We start from the raw sequence: 17,393 nt of genomic DNA, 5'->3' as shown, positions 1-17,393 counted from the left end.
AAATTTTGGTAACACTTCAGGTTCAGTTTGGTAAAATTACTATCATGAACTACAATAAACAATTATTAATTTAATGTTAATATGTTAATTTCAAAACATTAATATTCATGTTTAATGCAACAAAGTTACATAAGTTAACATAAAAAAACATGAATTAGCAATGAACAATAAAATATTAATAACAGATTGACAGATTAAAAAAAGCGGCAAACATGTTAATTGTTAGTACATGATACCTTCAATAACTAATGTCAACTTTTTTAATCAACATGAATTTAACCTTACTGTAAAGTGTTATCAAAATTCCCATGGCGTTGCCATTTCAATGTTAAAATCCCCCTTTTTTTTTAGGTATTCATGACTGTGGGATCCCTGCCCCACACAGAGAGAAATAACATGTCCATATGGCTGCGAAAACATAACGTTAGTTTATAATTTCAACACGTCACCACACAAAGTCACCGTACCACCCCCCCAAAGACACCTGCTTCATCAGCAGGGTGATGAGACAATCAACAAAAACACCAGCAAGATTTGTGACTCCCTGCAGTGGTGCAGACAGGTGCACTGTGTTGTTCTTTGACATTCTCATGTCAATTATCCCCACTCAGCTCACAGACATCAATAAAAAGTCTTACTAAATCTTAACGGTACAGAAATAGTTCACCCAGTAATGAAAATTACCATTGTTTATTCACCCTCATGTCATTCCAAACCCATATAACAAGCTTTTCAGCTTCAAAAAAAAAAAAAATACAAAAAGTCCATACAACTCTTTTTGTTATTTTGGAACTTGACAGCTTGAGTCCTCATTCACTTTCATTGTAAGGAAAAGAACATCTAGGATTTTCCTCAAAGTCTCTTCTTTTCTGATTCATGGAAGAACATCTCACGATATAACCTGTGAATGACAAATGGACCATCAATAAAGTGTCTCTTCCCGTCTGTGGCCTCTCAAGTTTCTCCATTTAGACAGGTCTTAAATATCAGATTGAATGGCATCACGCAAACTCCCAGCTGTGTTATCTGCTTCTTATCCGTTCAGCACTTGTGCATGAAAGCACCTCATTGACACTCAGGCAAAGTGCGTTTGATTCTGATAAGCCCTGAAACAAAGCATTCCAAGACTGGCTGCTATACATTTTACAGACGTAGATAGAACTAACACTGTCCTTCTCCAAAGGGTCGGGACTAAACTCATTTACTACTGCCAAAGCTGAAACACCAAAGTCAATGACAGACTCGACCCTTTGACAGGTCTTTGAAGAGCCACTTTTTCCATGTTTAAATGAACACAATCCGAAAAATCAAGCTCTACGATACATATTAGTGAAGGGATAAAGGCTTACTTCAAAGGTTCCTTTCATTCCAGTGAGTTACAGTGATGTCTTTAATTTGAGGTGTTTCATATATGATTAAGAGATAAATGCTTAAAGAAAATGTCAGTGACACAGACGGTTCAGAGAAAGTTTTAGCATGCAGTAACTGAAGCGGTGGTGACAGTGTGCTTTCTGAAGCCCACCAAGCTTGTCAAAAGTAACAGTGAAAGTGAAAAGTTTGGGATGTGGCCTGTTTCTTCAATTAGAAAAATGAAACCAGTTCAAAATAATACTAAATAAGACACATAAGACATGAAAAGCCTTTACCAGCTCACAGCATCACATCTAGTTGCCAGTTTCATCAACAATGAAAAATGTGATTGCTATAAACAAAATTGCTGTTATGTTTTTTCGTATTAAAAAAACTTTCTCCAATCCCTGTTAAATATGCAGAGACAAATTATAGTAAAGTATGTATCGGCAGGTGTCATATATTGCATTCCATTAACCAAAGACGATGTATGAAGAAACACAATGCACAAAGCATATGTTTTGCAGGTGTGTGATTATCAAGAGAGAAGAACACTTACCATGTTTTATACACCAGGTTCTGCAAATGCTTTCATAAACAGGTTTTATTATCATTTAATATAAGATCTTTGAGTCACTGATGCATTTTATTTGCCGAAAAGTAAATGTTTGTCATTAACTGTGTATGTCTCCATCACATTTGCATGAAATTATACATCCGCATCTCTGCGAAATCAGTGTTATTGCTTTTCACAAGCTCACACTAAACATCAATTGTCATTTTGTTGCACTTTTTGAAGTAGGAAGTTGAAATTGATAACTTAATTACCCAGCAGCAATATGGGCAATGTAGTTCCAAAACAGCTGGTGTTAGAATTGCTTTGAATAAGTGAGTGAATAACAGACTTTCCAAAATGAACAAACGAATGAACAAATGAATGAATGAAAAAAAAAATACTTTTTTTTAAATTATGAATTGTTTTTAATGTATTTTATATTTTACATTTTTTTATTTATTTATTTTTTTTATACATTGGAAATTACAACTTAATTACCCAGCAGCAATACAGTCAATGTGCTTCAAAAAGAGCTGGGGTTAAAACTGATTAATAAATAATAATAAATAAATAAAAGAAAATGAGTTATTTTTATATTTCTTTGATCTATTTATTTATTTAAAAAGTTTTAAATATAAGTTTTATTTAAAAAAAAAAAAAAATCACTGATGCACAGCTGAACTTCACAGAAACCCAGTGCCTTTATTTATGGGCTGTTAGCTATGTTATCCTTAAGGTCAAGAAATCTTTTGCTTTCATTTGCTGCACTAAATGAATATAATTATTTTGGTTATTTGGAAACATTTAGGTTAACTGCCCTCTGAAAATAAGGCAGAAAAAATGGTAGGAAAACAAACACAAAATAAAGATAGCATTAAGGAGATGGCAGAACTTCCTGTGTGTTCTTTACCGCATGCTAAGGTAAGCAAAAGCCGGTAATAAAAGCATTTATCTTCTCAGTAATCAATCGAAAGTTAATTAAACTTGAATATAAGGCACAGCAGAAATGCCACACGATGCTTGCTCGTGTTTGGACGCATGTTGTGATGCTTGTCTTGTAAAAAACTCAGTAGGAGGTGATAAAGAATGCAAATTTTTAATTAATGTTGCTATTTTTTTTATGGAGTAGCACACTAAAATTTGCGTTCTTACATATCTCACCTGTCTCTGTGATGGCCCTAGACTCTGTAAAAATTAAATAAGAATCACTCTGACAACATGCCACAATTGTTTTGCTTCCTAATGCTTCCAAAGTCAGGCATCACGAAATGGAGAACACTAAAGCTTTGTCCTTAGTGAAGTCAGTGACATCAAAATCCCATGTGACACGCTAATGCACTTTTCTGTTCTTAATGCGAACGATTCCACAAAGTCTTTGTAATCTTTCATCAAAATGCAATGACTTGTAGTACTTCTAAAACAACTTTCTTTTCAACTGACATCACAAATCGCTCTTACTTTATAGTCTCTTGCTATCAACAATCTGACTCCATTTTTCACAATCCAATCAGTTTTGATGTACAAAATCAAAGGACTGTAATAAAAACGTAAAAGTTTTCCTTTGCATTTTTTTTAAACTCTTTGCGTACAGATGACAATGTAGTCAAAATGATCCCCATTCACACAGATCCACGAAAACAACTAAAAACTCTGTATTATGCATGCCAGGCCAGTAGTTGGCGATATCACTTTGTAAAGAAGCACTTCGCACCTGTGTACCTATAGACTGAACATGTATTATGCATGCGTTTTTGTAGTTTACACAAAGACGATATGGAATCGTTTTCAAAAATCCTGCACTTTGAAACCCGTTTTCAAAATGTTGCATTTTCAGGCCCCCAAAACACTGTTGTCATGTGCATGAACGGCCAAAACACATAAAAAGTTTTCAGTTTTTAGTTGAAAATGATGTCATGTAAAAAAAACCTAATTCAATTTTTTTCTAGTTGAATATACTGGAAAAAAAGTATATGCAAGTAACTGGTTTGTGAAAGGGGTTTCACATTGACTTTACAAATTATGATTGCATTATCAGGCAAATAATGGCAGAAAGACAAGTTCTCACTCTGTTTTCTAATAAGCAGTCATGCTTCACACTAATTTGTAGCGCCTCTGATAACAACAATTGCCCACTTATTTGTCTCACTTCTGCTTTGAGTTGAAATCATTATGAGGCGTATTGACGGAATACAGACAAGTACATCAAAGAGAAGGCCGGCAAAACATTAAGGTGTCTGCTTTTGCCCACATCAAAATGGCAAGTACACGAGTTCATAAAAAGCGTTCAGATGAAAAACAAGCACAAGAATATGGACAGCATGTCAACCAACGAGTTCTCCAACTGCAGACAATGAGACAAGACTCTCTGGCCTAAACTTAACCGACTTCAAACAAGTTAAAATTTCCCATGCTGTGGCGCATTTGGAGTCATTTGAAATGAGCACACCGGCCAGGTGTAATATCAGCAGCGATGCAGGCTCTGCTGTGATAGCGCTGATAGAGCTCTGTGGGCATTTCTCTAATGATATGGAAACCTCTGCTGCTCTACGTTAGCCGTAGGGGATGTTTAGCTAGCGTTAAGCTTTGGACCATATCCAATGTGCCTCTCGCTGGGAGACGTGTCAGGAGCTCCAAATGAATTCAGGACAAGTGAGGGTTTGTAAATGAAGCTTGTCGTACTGCAGCGCTCACACAAATATCACGTTGTCAAGAGGTGAACAATTAGCAAAAGCACTGGCGTTGTAACATGATGTTATATACATACAAGTGTAGGAATTTTGCTATACTGCAGTATAAATATTTGTGCAAATCTCAGTGAGCAGGACCTTTCACCTTAATTACATGTGAGAAACAGGAAGTAAAACATGGAGCGGATGTGTCGTGTAGTTGTGAAAGTCAGTTCAGAGTCTATACAGAATAAGCAATAAAAGCAATAAAAAGATTTTGTCTTTATATTGAGTTAATCTGCAGGCTGCATGCAAAAACAAACACGAGCAGTGTAGTCTGATTCACAAACAAATGGCTCTATTCAGCTGATTCTTTTCAAAGAGTCAAACATACAGCTCAACCACACAGTTCAATTCATAAAAATAACCATGACTCATATGAGTTGCTTTTAGTGAATCAAAAATATACCGTGGAAAAAGTGATACTGTGCCTGATTCCTGAAACAAGTGTCTCTTAAGAGCCATATTTGTACTGAATATTTCCAAAAGACAAGTTGCTAGTTTGAATCAGTTTAAAACACTGTCTTGTATAATCATTAGCATTAGCAAATAAAGGATTTATTTTATATAGTATGTTCAAGCAAAATGGACATTTCAGTGTAAACATAGCCAAATTAATCAAATTAAATCAAAACCGGAATCTATATCAATAACCAGCCTGTTTTAAATATTAGGTGATGGAAAAAAAATATGAGATGAGAGGAAAAAATACTTTTGCACTGCCTCACACTTTGTATTCTTTTGCAAAACATTTGCATTCTTTCGCAAACTTATTGCGCTCCCCTAAGAAACTCTGTGCTTGCTCACAAGAGCACCGAATTAGTTTTTTCATATTATTTTCATCATTAAATTTTTGCGTGTGAACGCAAAAGTTTTGTGAGCAAGTGCAAAATTTCTCAGGGAAAAGCACAAGTTTTGTGAGAGAATGCAAAAGCATCTATTTTTTTTTTCTGCCATCTCATTTTATTTACCATCACCATGTCCCTTATTGGCTCCATAGTTTTCTCTTTTTATTTATTTATTTGTTTATTTTTAACTTAAGTGTTACATAAGTGAATCTATCTTTTAGAAAGCATTTACTTCACTAGATTATCCAAAAATGAACTGGTATTGAAAAAAAAAATTATATTATGATAGCGTGATATACAGTAGTATCCCTAGGACACAGGAATCAAAAGCCCTGTAAAATGATGCCTGCCCATTTCATGAGGTCTGATGTATATTTATCTGACACGAAGTAGACATGTTTAAGGAACGCTCTGCTAATAAACAGTCTGCCAGCATTAGCCTGTGATTATTCTGATGACAAAGTGCAGCTCTATTAATCTAGACCACTAATTACAACTCTTCGCAGCTTAACAGAGCCCAACAAAGCTGCTCATTACAGGACGTCCCCGAAGGTAACAAATTATTTAAATTACATTTCTTTAATTGGAAAATCATAAACAGTGGAGCAGGCAGGGACTTTGGCGGGTATGCTGCGGGTGTATGCCAACTGGGCGAGCGATGGGGAGAGAGTGAGATGAGGGCTCAAGAGGGCAGAGAAAGACACTCCAGCTGCTGGCATCACGCCCACGCCCCAGCAGGCACTGATTAACACCGGTCATATGAAACCACGGAAGGGATTGAAATCATCAAATAGAACTGTACAAAAGAACAGTCAGATTCAGTGAAAGTAACTATGATGGATTTAAAGGAGCGGGCGTATGATTTGAGATTTTGTGACTAATGCAATTAGTAATAGAAATAGTGGTTCTTGAAACAAATGTCTCTCATGAGCAGATTATTTTTAAAGAATCAGTCAGTACAGTTCAAAACCACTCAAGATTAATGAAACAAGATTTGTTTTCTTTATCCAATGTTCAGATTTTTGTTTTGGAAATTTATGCAAATTAGAGGCAAATTAGTGCAGAAATCCTGTCATTTCAAAAGGAACCAATGTAAAAGATTTTGCAACTTTTTTACCCATGAAATTTGCCAAAGTTTCACTAATGTGACTACACTTCAGACTGCAGAATGATCCACAAATTTCCACAGAACTGCAATGCTGCCATTCATCTCCTGCCTCTTGCATTTGTTAATTATTTTGGTTAATTTGATTATGCCTTCAGGTCCTCAGTTTAGTATTCTCACCTCTAACACTTTTCACACACTCCAAACTCTTCTGACATCTTAGATAATGATTGTTAGTAAATAACAACATAAATGATCATCTGTTTCTAATCAATAAATAATCTAATAAATAAAAAATCAGACCCCGAATATAGTGCACAATATTACTTTTATGGTGCTTTTATGATGCTTTTGCATCTATTCTGAAACTTAAAAGAATGATAACAATTCAATTAAATTGCAATTCAATTTCATTTCTTTTTTTTGTCGCATAAAAAGTCACGTGTGCGGTGGCAGAGAGAGCTCAACGCGCTGCAAATGAAAAAAAAAAGAAAGAAAAAAACACCTGCAAATTAAGAAAACATCTTCATCAATTTGACAACACACACGCTGCAAATTCTCACAACACAACCAAATACAGAAATGTACTGCAAAGACAGAAGACGCGCTGCAGATTCTCACAACATAAACAAATACAGAAACGCGCTACAAATTCTCACAACATAAACAAAGAAACGAGCTTCCCTTAAACATTTCCGATGTGGTCTGTGGATATTTGCAGAGCGTTTCTGTTTTTGTTTGTTTGTTTTGTATTTGCAGCGCGTTTCTTTTTTTTGTCGCATAAAAAGTCACGTGTGCGGTGGCAGAGAGAGCTCAACGCGCTGCAAATGAAAAAAAAAAGAAAGAAAAAAACACCTGCAAATTAAGAAAACATCTTCATCAATTTGACAACACACACGCTGCAAATTCTCACAACACAACCAAATACAGAAATGTACTGCAAAGACAGAAGCCCACTGCAAATTCTTACAGTACAAACAAATACAGAAACGCGCTGCAAATTCTCACAACATAAACAAATACAGAAACGCGCTGCAGATTCTCACAACATAAACAAATACAGAAACGCGCTACAAATTCTCACAACATAAACAAAGAAACGAGCTTCCCTTAAACATTTCCGATGTGGTCTGTGGATATTTGCAGAGCGTTTCTGTTTTTGTTTGTTTGTTTTGTATTTGCAGCGCGTTTCTTTGTTTGTGTTGAGAGAATTTGCAGCGTGTTTCTGTATTTGGTTGTGTTGTGAGAATTTGCAGCACGTGTGTTGTCAAATTGATGAAGATGTTTTCTTAATTTGCAGGTGTTTTTTTTCTATTTGCATGTGTTTTTTCATTTGCAGCGCATTGAGCTCTCTCGGCCACTGTACATGTGGGTTTGCTAGCGACATGAGGGTGGAAAAATGACTTGGGTGAATGACTCCTTTAAATCAACAATAAGTGATGAGAGATCAGAAAAGTGTAACCATAAAGTTACACTCTTAAACTCTGAAGTGTAAACTTCATGATTTCCATCTGAGGTGACTCCAGAGGGCAGAAAGCAACTGCAGAGCAAACAGTTTAGAGATCAAACAGCGAGGAGAACAAGTAGAAAGAATTTTGAATGTGGTTACGGTCTTACCTTTACTTGACCCACAAAAGCATTCGCCTCTCCCTCTTGAACTATGAGATTAAGGGGCAGCAGAGGATCGAACTCAGGGTCATTATCATTGACATCAGTCACCACTATATTCACCGTAGCAGTCGAGGTCTGAAAACAAGAAAGCTTCAGGTTACTTCAATCGTTACATGGACATTTCTAAATAAAAAACTTTCCCCAGTTTCAGTCAGAAATCTAACAACGTCAACAAATCTGAAATGCAAACCTTGAGGCCTCTGTGTGATTGTGTCTGAAAACGGACTGTCTTGGCTTTCACAAACAATTATCCATTTCCACAGAACTTGCGTAATTGCTAACATATTTGCATTCATCATCAAGCTATGAATGGGGTCTAATGAAAAATATTCACAGCTGTTGAGCAGATTAGCATTTGAGAGTATAGATCGCCTCAACAAATTGATGGCTGCAACCAAATTAGCATGCTGGTAGGGAGAATTCCGTCTACACACTAACAACAATTATCCATCTACATTTCCAATAATTCACAAAGTGTCTCATTTTGAAAGATGAGGAATGGAAACATAACATCTAAACAGTCAAACATAAACAGCAAACATATAATTAGAATACACCTATTGTTACACATTTATTATGCAAATATAGTCCCCTGATTATTTCAGGGGAGCTGACTAAAAGTGATCGAGGATGGATAATTTCGACGAACTTGATCAACCTGTGATATCTTCTTCAGGGTGAGAAAGGAAAATAAAAGCTGAAACGTTTTCACGGAATCTTGCAAAAGCAGCGCATTACAATGGTGAGGGAAAAGCTCCGTGTATTGCAATCACATCCATACAGTTTATGATCACAACAACAACAACGTTTGTCAGGCATCTACATTGTCATCTGAGGAGATTACAAAGATTAAACAAGTGTTTTTTAAAACTCTAAAACATGAAATGTGGAGTTATCTGCTTTTACCAAAAAACGACTGTTGATTAGTGAAATGAAAGAATGATTTAATAAAAAATGAGAATGATTAATAATTGTCTCTACATGGCCTGATTAGCTAAGCCTTCCATTAAAACACTTCTTATTCAGTGGTACGGTATTGCATGATTTGTAGATTATATTTAATAGTTTACACTTTGCATACATATTTGCAATTAGTTTGTAAAAGGTTACATTTCATTCTTCAGGACTCTAAGCTTATGTTACTTAAAAAAATAAAAAATAAAAATAGGAACACAGTCAAAAATTTAGGAGCACCTTCTGATCAATGACAGAAATTAACCTTCCCATACGAGGCCATATTTCACTCCTTAAAGTGAGTTGCAGGGGCCCCGATCATATAGGCCTATTATAATAAAAAAATTACAGTAATTATTTAATGTCTTAATTTGTCATGTAAATAATTCCATATTGCATATGTTAAAAAGTTGTTAATTGTTTTATTATGAAGTTCATAATATAGTTTTATAATTATAATTAAAAATGTCAATAATAACTAATCATGTAATATATCAATATATTATATACAGTAATAATTTGATGACTTAATTTGTCATGTTTATAATGCCATTATCCAAAATATCCCAAGGGTTGTAAAATCGCTCTCATTCGATTTATGCTAAAGATAATTACTAAATTATTTCTTTTGATTTTGGGGTTAAATAAAACACAATAGGTAATGTTACTGACAGAAAAGAAAAAAAAACTGCCCAATTGGGTTTACATATGCAGCAAGCTATCAGAGATATCCTAGTTTATGTTATGCTCAAGGCATATGATTTTTTTCTGTCTTCTTTCTCACTCTCGAAAAAACAGCATAAATAAATATATAAATAGCGCTCTAAACTCCACCTTGAAAACTTATGACCACTTATGTCTTGTCTTCACACAAGTTATTTACAGCAGACTTCAAATACACATACACATAATATGACTTACCATTTTCTGTGTACAAATGTGTTTTTGCAGGTCAGGTTAGGTAGTGTAACTTCAGCTAGATTCGAGTACCAGTCAATTCAGAGTAGAGCTACACAGTCTACAGGGTGAAAGTTGTTACTGTGAACATTTCATACAAATGATTACTTCTCCTCCTACCAGGTCTTCAGATGCTCTTTCCAGACTGCACAAATGACAATTACATAACAAATCATACTAAACAAATACTATTGCAAAGAATGATCTGACAAGTGAACAAACAATTGAGTAAATGAATAAACAAATTAATAAACAAGTGAGGGTGTCGGGCCTTTTAGATGTTCTCATCAGGTTGCACAAACAAACAAGAAAATGAAAAAAAAAAAAAAGTGAGTCAGGGAAACAGATTAGCAGTGTATCAGCATGATCTATCATTAAAAACACACGTATTATTGTGAAATGTTTTGATTGAAATGTGTATTTGTGCTATATTTCTTTAAAATAAATGTAACTTGGTTTGAATGTTATATAATGCAAAAATAAAAATAAAATTAAATAATTGGGGACATTGGATATACAAACAAGCAGCCTGAGGTACTCCATCACTAGAAATAAATCATTCAAACATTTAGAAGTCAAGCAATACAAATCCTCACATACTAAAAACCAACTGAAAACCAGGAATCCAGGAAGTGAGGGTGTCCTCACAACATAGTTGCTTAGCCTCTTATCAGATCATTCTGCATCCATGTCAAGTCAATTTTGTTACTTCCCCTGAAACATAAAACATTGGGGGGAAATATCCCAGAACAGCCAGTGAGGAAACCAATATTCCATAAATTAGCAGATGGTTTTTCCCCTTCGGCTCGGACTTATCTATTAAAGGTTTAAATGCTGGAGTAGTTGGCAGATTGGTCCTGTAAATTTTTCATGTGCCGGCAATAAAGCCTGCTGAGTTTGCACTACACTCTGGGGTTAGAATAAGGTAAGCTGATCTTGAGCTGAGACAAATGCAAACAAGGTAATTCAGTTTGTCAACAAACAGGTTCGCATCTTGTGATTAGCAACAGGAAGGATACCATTAATCTTTAAGCGAGAAAGACAATCTTGCAACTTAATTGCTAAACCTGGGTATTTCCATAATAAAATGGTATAAAATGTATTCTAGTTTGAACACTCATTCCCAGTGGCTTAGATTTGAAATGTTAACAATTCTCACCATTCACACCACCAGTGATTTGGAACAACAAAACAACCTGAAATCATTTACTTTAATGAAGCTGGCGATTTACGGCAACATGAGCATCATGATTTGATTGTGTCTGTGGCATGACAAGTTTAACTTTAGCACCATCATCTAGTAACCAATTGTTACAGCAACTGGTAACATGCAGCGAAAAAAAACTTACTGGTGGTCTGAACTAGTGGTCAACCAACATATATCGCCAAGGCTGATATATCAGCCAATATTTTGTATTTTCTACAGAGTTTTTCTGTTTGGTCTTATAAGTGTTGTCAGGAGGACTTTTATTTTGACAGCACTGAGAGACAAGCACTTGAGCGGTGACGGACATGAACACTCATTTTGCTTCTGCATTAGTTATGCACTGCGTCCGAAATCAAATACTTCCCTACTACATAGCATGCGAAAAACAGCATGAAAACAGTAGTATGTCCGAATTCATATTATTTGAAAGTCAGTAGGCAAAAAGTACCCAGATGACCTACTACTTCTGTCGGGATTCTGAAGTGCGCATTCGATGGTCACTTTACTATCCCATGAGGTCATGGGAGAGGATTTATAAATGGCAGTGAAGCGATGCGACAGTAACAACGTGGCGAATATAGTACAGCCTCATTGACATATGTAGCAGATAAATGTGACCTCTGGAGGGCACAACATTCGATAGAAGACACCACTTAGCAGTTCTGTCTAATAATAGAATAGCAAATGCTATAATATTTTTATACAATGTCGGCATTCAAAAAAATACTCATTTGTATCATTTAAACAAGTCTTTGAATACCTGCTGAACATTTAATCTAATTTCCAAACTTTGGCGAATCCAGCTGAAAAGTGCATTGTATCCTGTATAAAAACGCATGTACTGTGTGTTTGATGGTCTGTCCTTGTGAAAGATGCAAGTTCTGTAAATCAGCTTTATATAAGCCATCAGCCACCCTGCTTGCAGCCATCAAAAAACCTTGGTCGGTCAGATGGATGGATTGGGATTGAAAGGGAGCTAATACTGAACTGTGCCCATTCCAGCAAAGCGAACAAGACTTTGTGCCAATAGTCAAATGTCTGTGTACACCAGACAGGCGTCTGGCTGTATCTGTTCCTCTATCCACAGATTGGGGATGAAGAAATCTCTCTTGTGGACTTTGTAAATCTGTCTGGCTCTCACATCGCCCTGTGCAATGCAAGAAGCGGCCCAAGTGACCTCAGCGGGCACAGAGGTCAACTCTGAGTGTCGCCCAGAGCCCTTAGAAAGGGACCTACTTTTCCATTTCTCCTCTGCAGGAAAAGGACTGTTTATTAAATTGGCTAATGACCAGGTGGTTTAGGAAAGGTCACTGAATTTTAGAAAAACCTTTAACCGCACCTGCTCCCCCAGCCTTACGTCTCAACTTCACCCTTGATTTTTAGCCGCAAGTGAATAAGAAAGGTCACAGAGGGACACTTGCAGGTAAATGGGAAGATGGGAATGAAACCTGCTGCACTGTTTTCTCATTTTACTTTCATGAGCTAAGCACCTAGGGGACGTCTTTCTCAACAGGCCAGGAAAGAGGAGAGATCACGGCTCTGAGAATTCTGCCAATTAAGATGTGCTTTGAATTATTCCAGGGGTTATTAAAGCATTGGAATCGCCATCATTTGTTTGTAAAGCCTACGCTAACGTGACAGTAAAGTCCCAGACTTTCGACTCTGATGTAACATAACTTCACCACCTGACAACCACCTTGACAGTCCGGATATAAATGGACACCATTGTGCTTAAAGCTGGATCTTTATGCACTTTCTTCCTGAAGAAGGCAAGTGATTATCCTTGAGTTTGGAGGTGAACACATTACATGTCCTTGAAGTGGGTTGTAAATCCAAGCATCTCTTTTATCGAGGAATACTAAGTGAGATTTTCTCCAGTAAGGGGAATAGGCTCAATGAGAGAGTGAAGCGAAAGGTGCTTCATAATTAAAAAGCACGTTCGGCTCGTTTATCTCCATCATTACGGTATAATCACTCCATTGTAAGATGCACCTCATTTTCCTCTATTTAGATCAATCACAATGAGCCCTTTGTGAGAGTGGAGTGAACAGGAGAGACCAATCGCTGGTAACTGCTCGGAGACTCACCCCATCAAAGGAAACCAAACACTGTTGCAAACAAATGGACGAAGGAACGGACAAACAACAATCGGTGAGTGAAGGAATCATTTGTTTGATTGATGTGCATCATTGATTGTTTGGTTGCATAAATGAATCAATATTAGGCTTCTCTTTACTTTGATTCTAATCCTTGTTCTTTCTTAAAATTCCATTTTCATAACTACATTTATATACTGTGTAATCAGCATGAAAAAAAACAAAAGAAATCGAACACTTGAAATTAATGAATAAACAAATAAACAGCAATCAGCTTGATTGACTGAATGAGTGAATCAATGGAAGGCTTCTCTTTTCTTTTCATATAAACATAATGCCATATATAAAATACGTATTCTTTCAAATTTTCACCATTATGAATATATAGTACTGTTATAGTAATACAAAAATGAACAATACAACAACTATAAAATGATTAATAAATGTCGTAAAACAAACTGTTCATTGTTCATGATGTCTAATGCATTACTGCTAGTGAATTGAACATTATTTTGAGTTACTGAAAATATATTTATATTGTGGTTATGCTTACACTGCTGATCAAAAGTTTGGAATAATTACGATTTTTCAAAATGTATTTGAAAGAAGTCTCGTATTCTCGCCAAGGCTGAATTTATTTGATGAACAATGCAGTAGAAACAGTAATATTGTGAAATATTATTGCTGTTTAAAATAATTGTTTTCTATTTGGATAAAAACGTAAAAAAGGAATGTATTCTTTTGACCATGAAGCCTGGAAAATTCAGCTTTACAGGAATAATTGCATTTTAAAATTCACAATTTTTTTAATTGAAATTTTATAAAATGCAAACGTTTTTTTATTTAAAAAATTGTATTATTATTTTTTAATCAAATAAATGCAGCCTTGGTGAGCATAAAAGAGACTTCTTTCAAAAACATAAAAAAAAATCATAATTATATTAAAAGTTTTGACCAGTTATGTATATATATATATATATATAAATACATAAATTAAACAGAACAAATTGATTAATGAACAAACTGATTGATGAACAAACAACAATCAGCGAGTGAAAGATTCATTTGACTGTCTACTTGACTGACAGAATAAATTAATCATGAATACAATAATTTATTTCTATTTGTCACCACTGTCTATATACAATTGTGTAAATACATTCATGCAGCCAGTAACACTGAACAGACCTGTGGGACTACAGATGACTATACGATACTCCCAGCACACTTTATGACTGTTTTTAACTCTCATCTGCCCTTCCTTCCATCAGCATGATTGATTCTGCTAGACTCAGTCTGCCATGTTGTACTGTGTCTACATGTGATGTCTGTTTAAGCAGAAGATTCGATTACGATCTTTTGAACTGCAGCTACTGCAGCTTTTCGTCTTCAGTTGGGTGTGATTGATTGATTGACAGGCTTCAGTCTTACCCCATCTGGTTTGCCATCGGAGGCCGTGACCGTTAGCGTGTAGTGATCCGTGATCTCTCTGTCCAGCGTCTTCGTCAACAACAACAGGCCAGACCTGAAAGCAAAGATGATGTTGAAAACCTGAGGATTATAAAGCCCAGAGGTCTGAGTGTTTTACCTTTACGGTGGCTTTAGAGAGCAAGCATGAGTGAAAGAGGGGGGGGAAAGTCTTAAAATTCACACAGTGTGCTGAGAAAACTAAACTAGAATATGTCATTCGCACAACAGGCCACAGCCAAAATCTAGACAAAGTGAATCATTTTCGGCTGAAATTAGCTCATCAAATATAGGCTGTATGGAATTATGTACTGCTGAATGAGATGGCCGGTCAATATATTCATTCCTTGTAAGACCTGTGCTACTGTGAAAGGTTGAGGATAGTTTACGTGTGCCTGGGGACGATTAGGACTGGATTAATTGTTGTCAGGCAGCAGAAGCCATGAGTAAAACACTGTGCCCAATTTAAATGATTTCTAGGACGTAGTGCATTTGGTCACACATTTACATTTGTTTACATGGTAATGCAAGTTTAATTGAGAACTTGTGGAAAAGTGAGTGAGACACACACTAAACTGTGGGTCGTGAAAGTTGGAGGACTGTCTGCTGGCAGGGTTACTTTTAGAGTACAAATATGCTACATACATCAACAACACAAACTTTGAAAATTGAATGAATGAATGAATGCATGAATAAATAACACTAACATCATTAGTAACAGGTTATTAGTGCATTGAATGAAATATAATTGTTGGGAAGTACATGACTGTGAAATAAATAAAAAAATTTAAAAAAAATACATACATACATACATACATACATACGAACAGATTTTGTCCATAAACCTACAGTTTTATTTTTGATTGTAAATTCAAGCTAAATGTTGAAATTGTATTTTGGTGTGACTGTCCTCATCATTAACATATGTTTTCCCCTAAATAAACAATGTGCATAAAAAATTGAAATATTGAGTGTTACCTTTAAAATTAAGAAGGAAAAAAAAGCTACCTATTTCGTTACCAATTATTGAAACCTATGGAGGGACTAAAACAATTAATTTCAAACTTGATACTCTATTGGGGATCTTTGAAAAAAAAAAAAAAAAAAAAGTGATACAGATTTTTGGACAAACCGCCTAGCACTAAAACAAACTAATCTTTTTTATACATTTTAAAGAATTAGCTACTGTGGATACGATGCATAGTGTATAAGATAAATATAAATTCAATTTTATTGAGATTTATTTGAAGTTACCAAGATTGCATGCAATTGTATCACTTTTATACTTAAAAGTTAAATATAGACTTTTTCATGACTAAAACATTATAAAACCAGAGCTACTTTAATAGCACTAATTGTATTACACTTTTATGCCATCCACTTTGCTGTTATTCATGATTCAAGCATTTAATTATTTTCCATAATTTGAATAATAACTGTGGTCCTGATTGACAGAAAAAAGTACGCAAATAACTCTTTAAAATAAAATTCCATTTACTGCCCAGTTTCTGTGGTCAGTATTTTGATGTTAATTGAGATTTGTAGCAACAAAGTACTTCTATTACAGGCCTAATTTGTGCAGAAAAGATTAAAAATAATTTGGTTTCAAAACAGCATAGCAATATTTCAGCACATTTAACGCCTTCTTAAATGGATTGTGTGTGTTTAGTGAATAAGATAGAGCGCTGAAATACCACAATGCAAAAGTGCTGCAACTATTTAGTGAATTTGCCCTTTCATGTTTTCAAACAGCCAATCATTCTGCCTTGACACAATATGTCCCCTGAAAAACCCCCAGAGGATCTGTGAGACGGGTGGACACTGCTGTAGACAGTCATGCGTTCTCCAAATGAAATAAACAAATTCAAAGTGGCATCTTCAAGGCTCCAAAGGACCTCATGTATGTTCATCATGCATTAATTGCAAAGCATCGTCTGTACATGTCTAAGAGCATGCATGCACCCTAAATTACTCCCCTACTGAACAGCATCAATTGTAATGATAACCAGAGAATACACAAGTTTATTATTGGTATTATAAGCAGCAGCTGCAAAGATAAACCAAACCAGACGAGCTGGTTATGAAAAAGCCATTTATATCAGGTGTTATTGAAAAGGAACAGGAGGGTATATATTTATTGCCATAAGACCTGAAATTTGTTGTGACTTTCACATGACCTCATCACAATTTTAAAGGGGTCACGTCATTGAATCAAATTTCCCTCAACCTTTTTATACTATGAAACATAGCCGAGGCTGATGGACCGCAGAAACCAGCGAGACGGGCTGGGAAGCTCTAGCCAGGCACCCAGATACTGTGCAAGCGGGAACAACGGAACCACTGCCATACCCGCAGTGGGGCAGCGAAGTGGAACGCAGGAACCCAACTCGGGCGGCTTGTGAGCGGACCGAAGAAGGGTCTGAGTGTGCGGTGCAACGCTTACCTGGTTCCACAGG

The 17,393-nt window shown here is 35.8% G+C and overlaps 1 protein-coding gene across 1 annotated transcript in view; it reads right to left on the bottom strand.

The window, feature by feature from the left end:
- The window catches only part of pcdh15b (protocadherin-related 15b), a 215,654-nt gene that overhangs the window by 79,382 nt on the left and 118,879 nt on the right, over nt 1-17,393 (bottom strand). Inside the window, exons 18-19 of the mRNA XM_016513238.1 lie at nt 14,902-14,995; nt 8,203-8,331 (exon numbers count right to left, since the gene is read on the bottom strand). Coding sequence (XP_016368724.1) covers nt 8,203-8,331; nt 14,902-14,995 — 223 coding nt within the window. The remainder of the gene's footprint in view (nt 1-8,202; nt 8,332-14,901; nt 14,996-17,393) is intronic.

Source organism: Sinocyclocheilus rhinocerous, unplaced genomic scaffold (genome assembly GCF_001515625.1).
Source record: "Sinocyclocheilus rhinocerous isolate Xijiao unplaced genomic scaffold, SAMN03320098_v1.1 scaffold24, whole genome shotgun sequence".
NCBI classification, from domain to species: domain Eukaryota; kingdom Metazoa; phylum Chordata; class Actinopteri; order Cypriniformes; family Cyprinidae; genus Sinocyclocheilus; species Sinocyclocheilus rhinocerous.
Note: the sequence above shows the minus strand (reverse complement) of the source record. Positions and strands in the feature narration are given on the sequence as shown.